Below are 16,113 nucleotides of genomic sequence, written 5' to 3' on the forward strand. Positions count from 1 at the left end.
AGATGGTATTGGGTTTGGGTTATATACGTGAGGCGTTGAATAACGAGAGATGTTCAAAATTAAAAAGTCAAAACACGTTAAATACAGGCATTGAGAGAGAGGCAATTTGCTTAGGACTTTTCCGAGCAATTGAGAGGCTCAAGAAGGGCAAACCCTACTTTAATTAGTCTATGAAGGTGATTGCGGCTACCTCGTGACAGATGCATGTGGTCTAGGATAAATGAAAAGAGAAAAAAATGCAAGCCACTCCCTTTTGATCAGTTTTGACTTTCTCGCTCTAGAACTTTCATCTGTTTAATTCTTGCATTATTTTTCTCCGTCTTCCTCGTGTTTCTCAAGTGTTGTATTGCATGAATATTTGAAAAGACGCCGACAAGTTTAGGACACGGTGGCTGCTTTACAGCCTGCTGGCCATACACATCTTCTTCACTCCACGCTTTCTACTCGTAAATCAGTCATATAATTAATCAAGCCTTTAATATATAATTTTCCAGCTGCATTCGAGCTTAGCTCTTCTTGAGTTTTGACTTACCTTATCAAACTATTTATTGGTCTATGGCTGGTGCACCATAACCATCAATCTTTGATACCTTACATTTCTCGGTCTGACTTTGTACAAGTATACGCACCTCACCCACCCATATATACTTGATTATACAGCGTCGTTCAAGGATTATGAATGGATGCAGGTGGCTGACAATGGGACACTCGAATCTCGACACCAAACAAAATTGTGGTCCTCCGGACGTATAATGCGATCGATGGAGAAAATTTTAATAAAGAAACAGAAATCCAATTTAAAATAGAAAGAAAGAAAGAAATAAAACATGTTATCATAATAGATATATACTCTCTTTCTTCAAAAAACCGGGGCTAATATCCATAAAGTGTGTGTGTGTGTCTATATATACACATAAACAATAATATTCCTATATATGAAAACATTTAATTTGTGAAGAATATATTTCTAGTCGAAAAACCATAGTTAGCGAAATATACCATGTATCGTATGAAAGAATACTATAATAATTATTGTTTCAATCTTCAACCATGCTTGTAAGAGAGATGAGCATGAAATCAGTAATGATTATTCTTTTGGGGAAGTTTTTGATTATGAGATATGATTATATTGCATATCTTGCGTTTTCCTGCTATATATTAATCATTGCATATATCGAGATATACATTATTTTTGTACTTATGCCGAATTTCAATATAGTACAATTAAAAATTATTCATATTCCTCCATTTAATTTCAATGATTCAATGTAAATTCACGCATTATCAGCCATATATATGCCCATATAAATAATGCATGGTTAAATATTTACTGACAAGTAATTTCTCTCTATATATAAAAAATTCATCAGCCAAATATTTACCAATGAAATATGCTTGTATTATATATATATAATCATTTTATTATAGTAGCTTAATTTAATAAGGACAAACATCTATATACAGAAATAATATTTTTAAGTTCGTTTATGCATCAATTATTCTTGAACGGATTTAATTCAAAATATATTTTTGTTTACTGTATATTAGTATTATAATGTATGATATTTTTTAAATATATTATTTCACTTGAAAATATATATAATTTTATTTTTATTTTTTATGCCAATATATATCAAAAAACACTAAAGAATATCAATGTAATTTTTTTAAAATAAATATATTATTAAAAACACTGAAAAAAAAAGTGCCGCATTGACAAATAAGGGATTAATTAATATATTTGGAAAGATTCAAAATATTTCTGCAGGTGCTCTCTTCAAAATTTGAAGATTCAACATTGATAGGCTCCACATGCTGTTTGACTCCGACTCTGAGGAAGGAGGGGATTCATCTGATCATGATTTATTACAAACTTTTAATCTAGAAAATATATATCCGATATCCAACTCTGGAGGTTACGTGTGAACGCGGTGGTGGCCCCTGCTGTGATAATAATTATTATAATACTGGGCCTATTATATACAAAAAAAAATTAAAAATTATTATTATAATACTGGAGCAGTGAGTGTGATGTATATTTATGATAATTATTTCACTTTACTCCACCATGCCATTAATTATTGAACCACAGAACATCCCATATACAACAAAAAAAAAAAAGAAATTTATTACTAATAATTAAAAACTTTCAAAATACATTAATATAGTATAGCTTTAGGAAAACACCCAAATACCTCAATTTTAATACATCAACATCCTCTTGCTAAATTGCCATTGCAAATTTTTATTAAATAAAAAACTAAAAAAATCTAATTTTACAAAATAATATTGAAAGTGAATAAAATAAAAATACAACACCCATATTTTAAAACATGAAGATTAGTTCTTGTTGTCAAACCCAAATCCTGAGTCACTAGATCTTACTAATCATTTACCAAATATATATTTATACTAGTGTAGGCAAATTCTTAGTAAAATAACAATAGATTGTATCATAAAATAAACAATAATATATTTTATTTTAGATATGTGTTTAAGAGAGATTAATTTTTTATTTTCAACATAATTAAGTATTTTATAATTTTTTAAAATATCAGTTAAAATTTCTAGTTATTATAAAACTTGGTGTGGACTGTTTTTCCATCTTTATCTTTATTGAAACAATTTACTTTGAATATTCTGTCCTCGGGTTGAAAATTATATCTTGAACTCAAAATTTTCTTCATTCCCGTAACAAAATGAGAAAAGTAAGGAAGAAAATTTAATAATTAGACAAGACGATTGTGGATCGACATGTCGGCTGTTGATATACTTCGCTTGCTTTTTTCTAAGTAGTAATGGAAGTTCCCGCCTAAACCATGACAAACTGCACCAAGCCAGCTTGCAGGAATTGGTAGGCAATATATTTTTACTGTTTTTTTGTTTTTTTATTTATTATTAATTTAAAAATCTGGATCAACTTGCATATATTTAATTAATTTTAGGGGTTTTGAAATTAAAAATTATATAAACCTTTAATAATTATTATATTTTTATTTTTAACCCAATAAGTAAATGATGTTGGAAGGATTAAAATTGTTTAACCTAACTTCTTATGATGGATTGTTAAACACAACTCAAAATCTAATTTACATCCAAGTTCAATGTTTGGTTGATAGGTTATAGTTGACTTTAATTTTTTTTTTTAAATGAAAATAAAATTATTTTAATAGAAATAATTGGAGAGGTGACTTACATGTTGATACAGTTATAAAATGACTTCTTCTTAGCTGGGTGAATCTAGCGTAGACTCAGTAGAGAAGTCTAGTTTACCTTCGTTTGCCTATCCTATTTGGTACGACAGATTCATGAAATAAGAGAGAACTATTCTGTTTTCAGAGAAAAAATACACTTCTACCTCCTTTTTATCTGTCTAATGCCGTGTTCATTTTCTAAACTAAACTCTTGAAAATAAAAAGATTTTCCCTTCTTTCTTCTACATTTCATTTATTACAAGTCCAATTATTTCCATATATATATATATATATATATATATATATTGGTACTGGAGGAGAAGTAATTATTTCCAACCTGTCGATATTAATTATGAGCATCTTGAAATTTGGGCTATTCATCTCAACCTGCATAATTTTATGGAACAAGAATTACGCTTGAACCTCTTTCTTCTTTCATTTTAACTCAAGTTTATATGTATTTATCTCAATATCGCAAGCTGCATATCATGACGTAAATATACAATTAACAACCAGTCTCACAATAATTATTAAGACCCTTTTCCCCCTCAAATCTTATTGGGGATGTGAGCAAATGCATAACCATTTTAAGAAAAAAAAAGAAAAAAGAAACTTGTAATCGGAAAAAGAAGAAAGTTAAGCTGCTAAGGTTATTTTGCTGACCAGTGGTCAGCCTTTAGACGGGGAATGGCATCATCTCGGACGCAATCTAGTTTCATCTCCTAGAAAGAATATATATCATTGAGTTGCAAATGCATTCATCTGTTTTATGTTTGGATGTGTAATTTAGTGCACGTTATTGGATGGTCCTTTAGCATCTTCATTAACGGGATTCACATTCGTGTTGCTGTACTGATTAATTATAAGAAATGGATTGGAAGGAGAAGGCTATGAAGAACTCGAAATCACCTAGATACCTTGTACTCAAGACACGAGAGGGAAGAAAAAATGCAAGGAAAGTTCTTCCACTCGTCGAAATGTGATCTAAGGATTTCTCTAGCCTTGTTCTTCAGATATGGTGCACAGTCAGCTTGAAGCAACATACACAGCTTTGGCACAGCTTTAGCATCCACCATTTCTTGGATCACCATGCTTGTTCCTGAGAATTTACATATCAAGGAAAGGATCAGAATGGCCCGATCATTGACTTCTGGGGACACCCTTAAGATTCTCTTTGCAACCACAGCAATGCTGCCTCCATGACTTAGGAATTGTGCTCTTCCCTCGGCACAACAACATAAGTGAAACAATACACCCAGATTGAGCTCCGTGGTTCTCCTTTGGGGAGATCCCAGTTCAAGCTCTATGAGCTCAAAAACTGCACCAGATTCAACCATCATTTTCCGATTTCCGGCCCAAGGGCAAGCTTCTAACAGCACCTCCAAGGCATCTTTAATACCTTGCTGGGTGATTTTCTCTCTCAGAACACCAACAATCCTCTCAAAGAATTCAGGTTTAAGCCTCTTTAGCACACTAGAACTCGCATCTTCAAGGAGTATTCTCAACACTGAAACTGCATGGGATTTAACAGTGGCATAATTATCCATTTTGCACCCTAAAATCCACGTCAAGGATTCGATAATCTTACCATTTTCACAAAGAAACACCCTCGATTCACTTCGGGGGATTTTAATTAAACGTAGTATACAGAGAGCTTCTTGAATACCAGAAACTTGACCATTCTCGAAACACGATACGATGAACACTAACATGGCCTTGGGCAAGCCGGCATCAACCATGCACTTCCTGTTCCTTTCATTCTCCGCTGCAAGTACTTCCATTTGTGTAAGAGCTTCGATTTGCAACTTATGATGGGAGAGGTTTTTTATGAGTTTCAGGACATAGGCTTTGTCGAGGCAGGGCTTAGGGGTGGGGATTCGATCAACACCATTTGATGCATTCTCAGTGCACCAAGCTTGGATTAATCTGCGTAAGGTGTGGTTAGGGGTTAAATCTGAGTCCTTTGGCAAGGACTGTTTGGTGACTGGACATGTAGTGTTTTCACTAGTGAATAGCCAACGCTCAATGCTTTCTCGATCATATGTGATTCCAGTTATGGTTGTAACTGGGTCTTTCATGATTTGGAGATAGATTGGGCAGATAAAAAATCTTGGAACTTCAATATCATCCATGAAATGATACTGAAAGTGCCACCAAAAGTAAAATATATGTTTGTGGGTGTGTAAAGAAACAGATTATTAGTGAAGATTGGCTAGCTAGGGGGCTGCAAAACGGAGAGATTGATGATAAATGATCAAATGTGGAAATGACAAATTTTTTTGTCTATGGATTGGTAAGAGAAAGCGCCTCGCTAAATTATTGAAAACAATTTAAGAGAGAGAGGGGGAGAGAGAGTGTGGGTATTAGTCGTCTCTCTTACTGGTCATATTTTCTTAGGGAATTTTGATTAGTACAGTCTACGGAAGCGTTCGGTGGTCAAAGAAAGAAAAAGTTGCAGGTTTTATCTGTATTCATGTTCGCCCGTAACCGCCAATTTTACATAAATACAAAATTATCCCTTTTTATTATACATTTATTACCATGGTTTTTAGACCAGATCTATGGCGAATCCGATTCAAAATCTACATTTTGAATTTTAATCAAGTTATCAAGTTGCTCAAATCAATTTTTTTTAAAAAAAATTAAAATAAGCTTTGTTTTAATAAAAAAAAAATCAACGAGTTACAACTAAGTTTTTAACTAGATCTTATCAGATAAATTGAGGTTGTCTGGTCACCCCGTCATTTAGTCGAGTTATATTAGATTTTTTTTTTTTATTTTTTATTTAATTCAAGTCTAAATCCAGTTCAAATTAATTATCATGCCAAACCAGGCTTTAAAATTATGCTTATTACACACCAAACTACAAGAGCATCTTCGCATAGAGATGCGAATATAAAATGATATTTAAAATTGAATAAATATAGTTTTTATTTTTATTACTGTGTATATTTTAATGGGAAAAAATCATTTAAAAAATCAATGGTACTGGAGTCAGAAAAATAAGTGTAAATAAGAATGAAAGAGCTAAAATAATACTTTTTTTTCTTTTTTGGGATTTCCACTTAACACTCCCCTTGTTGTTGCTGACGATGAAGTAATATTGTTTTTGAACAGATGGAATTAGCCACAGAATGGAAACCTGTTGTTCCTAACTATGCACGAGGGAAAACTTGTGAGTTTATTTGTTATTAAAATTAAAATAAAAAAAAAGGGGCTCGCATTGGTTCTGTATTTTATCAATTGCGCTATTTATCTCATCCTGTCTTTTATTTTATTTTCGTTGTTCCTTGATATTTTTTTTTTTTTGTTGCTATTTCATCTTTGCCCTTGATGTTTATATCAATTTGTATGCTATAATTCATTTTTATTTGCATTATATTGCAGTTACAAGGTTTTTGGAGTGCTTCACTACAAAAAATTCAATTAAAACCTACAGACTTATCGATAAAATTTTTCTGTCAGGAATTTGCGATGATATTTGCTAATGGATGTAAATCCCTTGGTAATGGGGTCAGTATTTACCAACAAAACAATTATGTCGGTATATAATATACCTACAGAATTACTGAGGAACTATTTAGAATTAAAACAAAAAAAAAAACAAGTTGATGACGTGGAAGTTTTTGCAAGCGATTTTATCGACATAATTACCGAGGGATTCAAACCGGGATCTTCGTATGGTGATGTGACCTCTTCATCAACAAATCGCCGATGTAATCACCAACAAAATATTTTCATCGATGATTTCATTGATAAAAGTTAATATATCACTATGTTGTCGACCCTTCTCTCCCTTCCCTTATTTATCCTTCTTCTCCCCCCACCACTGCATCTAAAGAAACTACCCCCCAGCTGCAAACACTTACCCCCAAACTATCCCCTCTTCTCAACACAACTCATCCTTGTTTAATTTTTATAAGTCACAATATCCTTATTCTGATTTATTTTGGATTTTGTTATTTTTTATAAGTAAATTTAAATTTTTTTAATTTTAACATTAAAATGTCAATTTTATTATTATTTAATGTTTTTTTTAGTATATGTATTTTGTTAGTGTATGTACATGTTTTATTGCTTTTTCTCAAACAAATTTGTAATATGAATGTATAATTTTGTGTTTGTTATGGTTTGTTTTAGATTTTATAAAATTATATTTGTTTGTAAATTGTTGAAACTTAAGTCAAATTACCGAATTAAATGTGTTATGATGAAATAAATAATAGTTTGTTTAATGGGTCCATTTTAATTTTTATTAATTTACGGAGTTGTAATTTCTGTAAATTTATGTGTATAAATTTGTATGGATGTTGATAATTGATAATGAATATTTAGAGTAGTTTTAATTAATTTGTTGGATAATCTTGAGTTAAACCAATATTTTTACAAATTTATTTACAAACCACGATTTAAAGCTTAGACAACCCATCTTGCTGCCGATGAGTGGTACATGTGATCCCCCTTATTGGTCTCACGATCTCGAAGGAGACCTGCCTTCTCCTTCAGCCTTTTTATTCTAGATGAATTGTATTTAAAATGATAAATTTTTAAATAGATAATAAATATTTGATTTCAATCTTAATTTACCTTCTTTGAATTATTTAATTTGTTTTAATTATTTTGTACTAAATTTACCAATGGTTTTCTCGATGGATTAAATCCGTCAGTATATTCTAGAGAGTTGAAATAAAATTATAGAAAATACTGCTACCATCATTTAATTATCAATGAAATTAAACCTTTGGTAATATTTAAAAAATGATCGTTGGAATCACAAACAAATTTTTTTATAGGTGAAATGTTATATTAACATATGAAAATACTGACAAATTAAAATGAGTAAATTGTTTTTTTGGCATGCTTTTTATGTCTATAAATTCATTGGTGATTACATTACCGATGAAATGACCTACAAAACAAGAATCATCAAAGAAAGTTTTTGATGAATAGTAACTGTTTGTAAGCCTGTTGGTAAAAATCATGTTGATGGAATCATTGTCTAACTATCTATCAAGAGTATATTCTATAGTAAAATATAAAATTTTGGTGGTTTTTATTAGAAAATCATTAATAATCATAGGATTATATTTTTATGCTTATTTTGGTTTTTTATATGTTTTGTTGGGCTTTTTCTAGTTTTTTTTATTTTTTTTATTCAGAGTTATCAATTTTTTTATAAATAAAACTTAAATATTTTAATCATAAATCTAATATAATTGAGATGCTTATTAATAAAATCTCTGGTCATATTCCACAGCACCAAAGATGCGCATTCGTTCTAGAAATGCATCAATCAATGCATTATTTAGAAATTAAAATCGATCTGGATATAGTCATCGTGATGCCTTTAAAGTTAACATGGAAATGCTCAGAGGCCAAAATTTCCAAAGAGACAAAACGTCATGGAAAGGCTCATTATTGAGTCAAAAAAGCATTCTCAACTGGTGGGTCCACGTCAAACCAAGCTATAAGTTATTTGTGATTAATTTCATACGTTATCTTTGAAAATTTAAGCTAAATTTGTTTTTAAAATTATTATTTAAAGTTTAAATATTAAAAAAAAGATATTTACGAGATATTCTTATAAATACATCATTAATATAGCATGGACAGACTATGAATTTTTTTTTTTAAGTGTGTGGAAAAACTAATTCGAGAATATTTTATTATTGATGTAAATGTACATATATATTCTTTTTATTGTCTAAAAAAATTAAAACCTTGGAGGAGCTTGCTTCACCTATTCCACCACCACCTGTCTTGATCCATGGAATTCATTTTCGTGATGAAGGAATTCACTACTTTATGCCATCACTAGCATTGATTATTTACCTAATTCTCATATATATGGCGAAGACGATCTTCTATTGTAATGTTAAGATTTTCTATCATATCATAATTTTTTTTATCTTAGAAATGAGCAGATGTAAATTAAAGCGCAATAATATCAATACTAATACTAATAATAATAAATTCTAAGAAATAGTTCAACTGATCAGATTTTAGGTTTATTTTTAAATAGTCATAAGTTCGAATCCTTTTAGGATCATTAAAGACTTATATGATCATTAATTTTAGAATATAAAAAACTAGCTCAAATACCCATATTATTATTGATAATAATTTTAATGTTTACTTCTATTGTAATGTTAAGATTTTCATCGTATCATAATTTTATTATCTTAGAAATGAACAGATGGAAATTAAAGCATCGAATACTAATACTAATACTAATAAATTCTGAGGGATAGTTTAACTAGTTAGGCCTTGAATTTACTTTTTAATGATCACGATCGAGTTCAAGTCCTTTTAGGGCTATTAAAAACTTACATAATCATTAATTTTAGGGTTCGTGAAATTTATCGAGGTACACGCATGCTACCTCGGACACCAATATCAATATCAATAATAATAATAATAATAATAATAAAAAGGAACTTAGAGTCACAAATAGGGAATCCTTAATCAAATATATATTCTCAATATTGGTTTTTTTTTTTTTGGAATTCTTTTGATGAATCAACACGTTCATTTTAATTGTAGCTCAGAAAGAGATGGTCAACTTTTAGATGCATGCATTTATTGTCTTCAGATTAAAATGCATGTATAAGCTCATCAAAATGTTGGTCCACTACGTACACCGAGGGGGGATTTTCCATAGTTACTCAGAATTCAAGCCTGCCCGAAAATTTCTTCAGTTAAAGTTAAATTATTGTCTTTAATTCGTGTATTTTTAATACGGCCGGGCATACCTAATTATGTTGATCCTTTGATTTTTGTCTCTAAAGTTCCACGCTTTCATCATTGTATGTATCTGCTTTCAAATTAACCATTGGCTAGTCAAGTCAAATTTCCTATATAGGTCGGATAATTATTTTCGGATTTATTTTATTTTATTTATTAAATAATAATAATAACATGAATAAACTATGTTATTAACCGTGAAATCCTATTATATCCGTTCATTTTTCTTTTTTGAAGTTTCTTTGTTTCTGGGCAGAAGAGAAACTTCATGAATATGCTCAGACGACAAGTCAATCCGTGCTTGATTGATTCTACTCTCTCAGGTTTGTGTGGCCTAAATCGTCGGCTGGTCGTGGAATCTCTTACAAACTTTGAATCTCATGGCGTCCAAGTCCTCCTGTTTTGTCTGTTTTCTGCTAGTGGGACACTGCTTAATTATTCATCCTCTAATCCGTCCCCACCACCCTTTTAACACTTTCAACAGCTTTAATTACCAACTGGCCCACGATACTAGTCGGTCGAATCAAATTACGTTTTTAACATAACCAAATATACGGAGATTACACAAAAAATATGTGATATTAGTACTAAATTTAGTTGAGTTTAAAATTAAATAGTGTGGGGATTGGTTAGAAGTAATTTAGTTGGTTTATTCAATCAAAAAATAAATTGATTGATAAGTAAAAAAAATATTATGATGAAATTAAAAAAAAAAAGATTAAGTTGATTAAAAAAAAACTTTTGACCTAACTTCTTGTTTGATTTGAGTTTAAAGTTAAATAATTATCTCAATATAATCTGATCGATTTAGTTAGTTTAAAGACAACCGATTAAATGATAAAAAAAGCTTGAGAATAAAATTAAAAAACAAATAAAAATTTACATAAAAAACCTTTCATCCTGACTTCTTGTATGATTCAGATTTAAAATTAAATTATGTGGATGTTGCTCTAAAATGATCAAGTTGACTTAATCAGTCTAAAAATAACCAAAATGATTATTAAAAAAAAAAACCCCTAAAAATAAATTGAAAAAAAGGGGATAAAATTAGGGCAATCCATCAACTAGAACAATGTGAATATATGGAAGTTTCCACTATTTAACCCATTTTTGGCTATTTAAAAAGAGCAACTACAATTATGTAAAAAAATGAATTAAATGCTTATGTTTGTATTAAAAAAATAATACTTATGCTTGTTCTGCATCATTTTATTTCTTCAAAACAAGACTTTTCTGCTATGCATTTTGAAAACGTCTTTCCGTAACAATTTACTCCTTTTTCATAAAGATTCTTGATTTAAAAAAATAAAATAAAATAAGTTTGACAATAACTTTAACAGGGTGGGCCTCACAAGAGCTAACTCATATACATGGCAGCTTGTGAAAAAATCTATAGGCCCTAACTTGCGAGCTTAATCATGTTTAGTTTCTTATTTAAGTTTCGAGTAAGGATTTTAATTAATTATGAATTTAAAAGATTAATTCTGATTTATAAATTTGACCAGGGTTTTGTAATTTTTTTTTTCCTTTTTTAAGCTTTTTTTTTTTCTTCACCCTCAAGCTTTCTATTCTTTTTCTATTCACTTTATGGGAGACTTTTTAGTGGTTTTAAAAAATAACATGGTTACTCAGTTTTTTTTTCTTTATTATATTTGGTTTTTTTAAAAAGAATTCCATTTTAAAATTAAATTAAACTAAATGATTTCTTCCACTAAATCTTAATTCTTCAAGTGTTAAAGCTACTAGATTGAGTCTATGTTGAAAATTTAATTGATTTAAGTTTGAAAATTTAACTCAAGTTTACAGGGTTCATTCAAAGCTTACTTGATTTTTTTTTTTATTTTTTAAGTTTTTATTTTTTAATTTCATCCTATAACATTATTTTTATTTTTATTCGCTTGTTATGAAATTTGTTTTTTTTTTTAAAAAAATAACAAGGGTTGTCTCTAAGTTTTTTTTTTTTTTCAATCTTTTTGTTAAATTTAGCTTTTAATTTAATTTAATTTATTGATTTAATCTTTTGACTTTTAATTAGGCGGGTGTTATGCTTTTTAGTTGAATTCAAGTCTATAAATTAATAAGTTATGAGTTTTAGAGATTAACTTGTTTTATAAGGTTCACTTAAGTTTACTTGATTTTTTTTAAAAGTTTTTTTTTTATTTTCAGTTTTATCCACTAATTTTTATTATATATTTTTTATTTTCTATAAAAATTTTCTGTTATTTTGAAAGTAACAAGAGCTAACTCATATTTCTTTTAAGATCAGTGCTCTAACAAAACGTAACCGTTTTCGGTTATTGAATTCATTGATTTTTCTTACTCATTTTAAAACATTGATAATGCATGAGCTTCCTTTTTTATATTGGCAAAAAATTAACTCGGCCCGCTACATAGTGCTTGTCATCTATTTAGTTTATAGTACAAGTCATTGGCTCTAATCGACACTCCTATGCAGGAAAGATGCCAGCCTTGCTCTTCTAAGTCTATTTACAGGAAAGCGAATAGGTATCGACTCCCAGTGGTCCTAAAAAACAGACTTTTATGTTTTGGTCCTCAAAATTTTTGAGGATTTCTTTTTTATTTTTAAATTTTGTTTTTTTTTTTTAAAAAAAATTATCCTTTGATATTAGGTTTGCTGGATATTAATAGTTTATTTTTATTTTCTTTCCATGAATTTATTTTAGTCTTATAACCTAGATTACAAATTTTACAGATTAGTCGTATTGATTCATGTTATTTGTTTAATTAATTATTTTTCTCAAATTTATTTTTTAAAATTAAGTTAACTGAGAATTAAATTTTTTATATATTTTTTTATTTTTATTTTTATGATATTATAGTGGTCTTATGTATACAAGGTTACGGGTTAGTAAGGTTGACTTGAGGTTTTTTTTTTTCCTTTTTTAAATGAGTATTGTTTTTTTAATTTTATCCTTCAATATCGAATAGATTAAGAATTGTGTTTAATGATTTTTTTTTATTTGCTTTTTTATAAGGTTATTGGGGTCTCATGATTTGAGTAATGGATTTGACAAGTTAACTCATGTTGATTTGAGTTCAATTTATATTTTGTCATAAGAATATTTTAAAAGAAAAATGTTCTCTTCATTCTTTTTAGTCAAATTATATTTTTATTGGTCATCTTAGTTATCTTTAAACCTGTTAAGCTAATCATGTCACATCTTGTTAATTTTCATATAGTTTAAAATTTTGCATGCTAAAACCATATTAACAACATCCAAATATATATATATATATATATATATATATATATATATAGCAATCCAACCCACGGCATAGTCACTAGTTAATTTAAAGGATATACACTTCCATGTAATTTGTATAATTGGATGCAATAAATAATGCTTTAACTTACCCTAGATGTTGGCAAGTGTTTAGGATATATTTTACAGGGATTCCTTATATTATGAACTCCTTTCTTCTAGGAAGAAGAGTGTTGCTGGAGGGAAGATGCAAGCTTCTTCAAAATCGTCAACATTACAAGCATAAGGCATGCTAATTTTGTAATCTATAAACACATTTTACAGATTTGTGTTTTACAGAACTAATCAATGAACACTAGGAAGGAGTTGTTTTGCCGAAATATTTGTTGGGAAAATTACATTGACAGCATGGCACTTTCCTTTCTAAAATTCTTTAATTGAGACATGAAAATACCATAGAAATACCTAGCAAGAATACCCTCGCGGCTCGCCAAGTGGACTAGACTTCGGTTGGATTAGCTTCTTTAATGCAAGAGTACTCAAACCAGAAGCCCAAATACTTGGTGTAGATCCACCTGTTTCTATTTTACCCAGCAAGAATTTAAATATTGAGCTTTCTAGGCTTTCTAGGACTAGACTTTAAGGTTGTTTGGGGATACGGTATTTTTTAAAAATTTGATTTTTTTTTAATTTTTTATATGTATTTTTATATTATTTTAATTTATTGATATAAAATTTTTAAAAATAAAATAAAAATATTATTTTAATATATTTTATAATAAAAAAAATATTTAGAAAAACACTCGCTGCTGCTTGCTTGACTCTGTTATTTTGTTACTTGCAAATAAAGAAACCAATGTATCCTCGACAGAGTGAGCAGAGACAGAGAGGCTTTACCAGGTTATCTGTGAATGCGAAATCAATAAAACGAGGAATAAAATAAAGGTTGTGTAGTTTTTTATGATAACTTGTTATTTTTCTTTGTAATTCTGTTCATTAATATCTGGTTCTTCACTCACAATCTTCTATTTATATTTTCTAGACTTGATATGACCTTAGCTCTTGCTTCTTCTTAAATTTCCAGTTCCATCAATTTTGCATCTCTCTTTTGTACAATAAACAAGAACTTAACCAGTTTTCTGTAAACTCTTCATCGTCTAGAGATTTTGCAATTCTTGTGTTTCTTTCTTTCTATCTTGTTTCTTTACGCCATTTACCTCAAGAATTTGCTTATAGTTAGACTAGGAATTTGTTTCTGTAAACATTGGCGGAGGTATTGATAGAAACTTGGTCAAGTGGGTAGCTAGAGAAAATAAATTGAAATGTGATTTCGAAAGTTGAGGGTGAAAATGTATGCCCAATTCATATATGGGGTTGTTATATAATAGCCTGTTTTGATGTAATGTCATGGCCTTTCTTAATCTTCAATTTCTTTAGATGAAGAACGAGTAGCTATGAAACTAGAGCTGCTAAGTCTATCTTTGAAAATATGATGTTCTTATATTTTTGTCTCAAGTTTGAATGAATCTTGGATCAATTTAAGTTTCAGAGAGCCGAGCCGTTCTGTTATTTGGGTTTAATTTATACCATTTTCTATTTACTGAGAGGATTGATATATGTAACTTAGTTAATGATGCTCTTAGAGCTCAACTAATCAAGTTTTAGACCATTTCAATCTGCAATTCCTTTAAGTTACTCAGGTTCTATCTTTGAATGATTGTAATTGATTTGTTTCTATCATGGCTATGTTTCATTCCCTCAGCTATTTCTGATTATTTTTAGTTGTACAGTGAATTTAACTCTGTTTATGATTCTGTTGATTCAATATTTACTTACATGAAAGAGCCGGGTAGGATTGGTGATTGCTCAAACAGAGATGTTGTTGACCAACTCCAGACACAGGAAGACCGAGATGACTGGTTTCGGTGTCATTCTATTATCTTGGTATGCTTACAGCCATTCTGAGAACTGGCCTACTCGCCAGATCATTGACTCATGGAGCTGAGTTGAAGTTTACTGCCAAGAATCAGACTTTGATCACCATGTCAATTTTCTTCAACTTCTGTGCTGTTATAGATGATTCCTTGGGTGGCTTGTGGCATGGTGTGAAGAATGCCCTTGGCATTCTGCATCTGGCTGTAGATTTTTACAGATTGTTACTGCTTGTGTGAACTACTTGGAAGCAACGCCCTGGGAAAAAGCTGAGGAGGAGGAGGAGATCCTAAAAATCATACCACGCAAGGGATCAAAAGCGCAACCAATTCTGCCCCATTTCCAACCAGTCAATCCATCAGCTGTCAGATATTAAATTTGCCGTTCCATTATCTCCTTCGCCCATGAATGATCTTAAAACTTCTGCACAAGAGCAGCATGTGTACAAGCTGACTGAGGACGATGATGCCCCTCCATTGACAGTTGATGAGGAGGTCAAATGAAGCAAAAGAATGTGTGAAGGGACTGTTCACCAGATTTAACAAATTGAAGGAATTTGTCACTAAATTGAAGCTAGTTCAGAAGCCAAAATTATTGAGACAAAGTCGAAGGTTGTAGAGATGGCAGCAAAGGTTTTAGAAGCCATAGGATATGGCATTGTTGTTCTTCCTACTGCAAAACGGCTTCACTTGGTGAAGGTTTGGCATCCATTTGTGAGTGTTACCGAAGTATTAATTGATTCTGCCACAACTAATGTCGAGGATGATCCAGAACTTACGATTGATACTGAGCTATGGCAGTCCTTAGATCCACATTTGTTTCAATGGTTCTTGCGCTGCCATCAGAAGACCAGGCAGAGATTTTGACTCGATGGTTAGGAAATGAGCATATATTCGTTATCCAGACTTCACCGAGGCATTTGAGGTGTGGTGTTTCAGGTCCAAGGTTGCAAACAGAAGGTTAGAAGACACACTGGGCAGCCATGGCAGGGCCACACTTTGATAATTTGTTTTTCATCT

At 30.4% G+C, this 16,113-nt stretch overlaps 1 protein-coding gene and 1 pseudogene across 1 annotated transcript; one reads left to right on the forward strand and one right to left on the reverse strand.

Annotated features, from left to right (window-relative positions):
• Positions 1-4,050: 4,050 nt before the first annotated feature.
• Positions 4,051-5,670, reverse strand: LOC118050833 (E3 ubiquitin-protein ligase PUB24). Its single transcript, XM_035061312.2, has one exon. It carries the CDS (start codon positions 5,324-5,326, stop codon positions 4,100-4,102), a length of 1,227 nt encoding a protein of 408 aa, XP_034917203.1. The 5' UTR covers positions 5,327-5,670; the 3' UTR covers positions 4,051-4,099.
• A 9,180-nt stretch (positions 5,671-14,850) lies between these two features.
• On the forward strand, positions 14,851-16,113 carry LOC118051163 (BTB/POZ domain-containing protein At3g05675-like; annotated as a pseudogene).

The sequence above is a fragment of the Populus alba genome, chromosome 16, assembly GCF_005239225.2.
Source record: "Populus alba chromosome 16, ASM523922v2, whole genome shotgun sequence".
NCBI classification, from domain to species: domain Eukaryota; kingdom Viridiplantae; phylum Streptophyta; class Magnoliopsida; order Malpighiales; family Salicaceae; genus Populus; species Populus alba.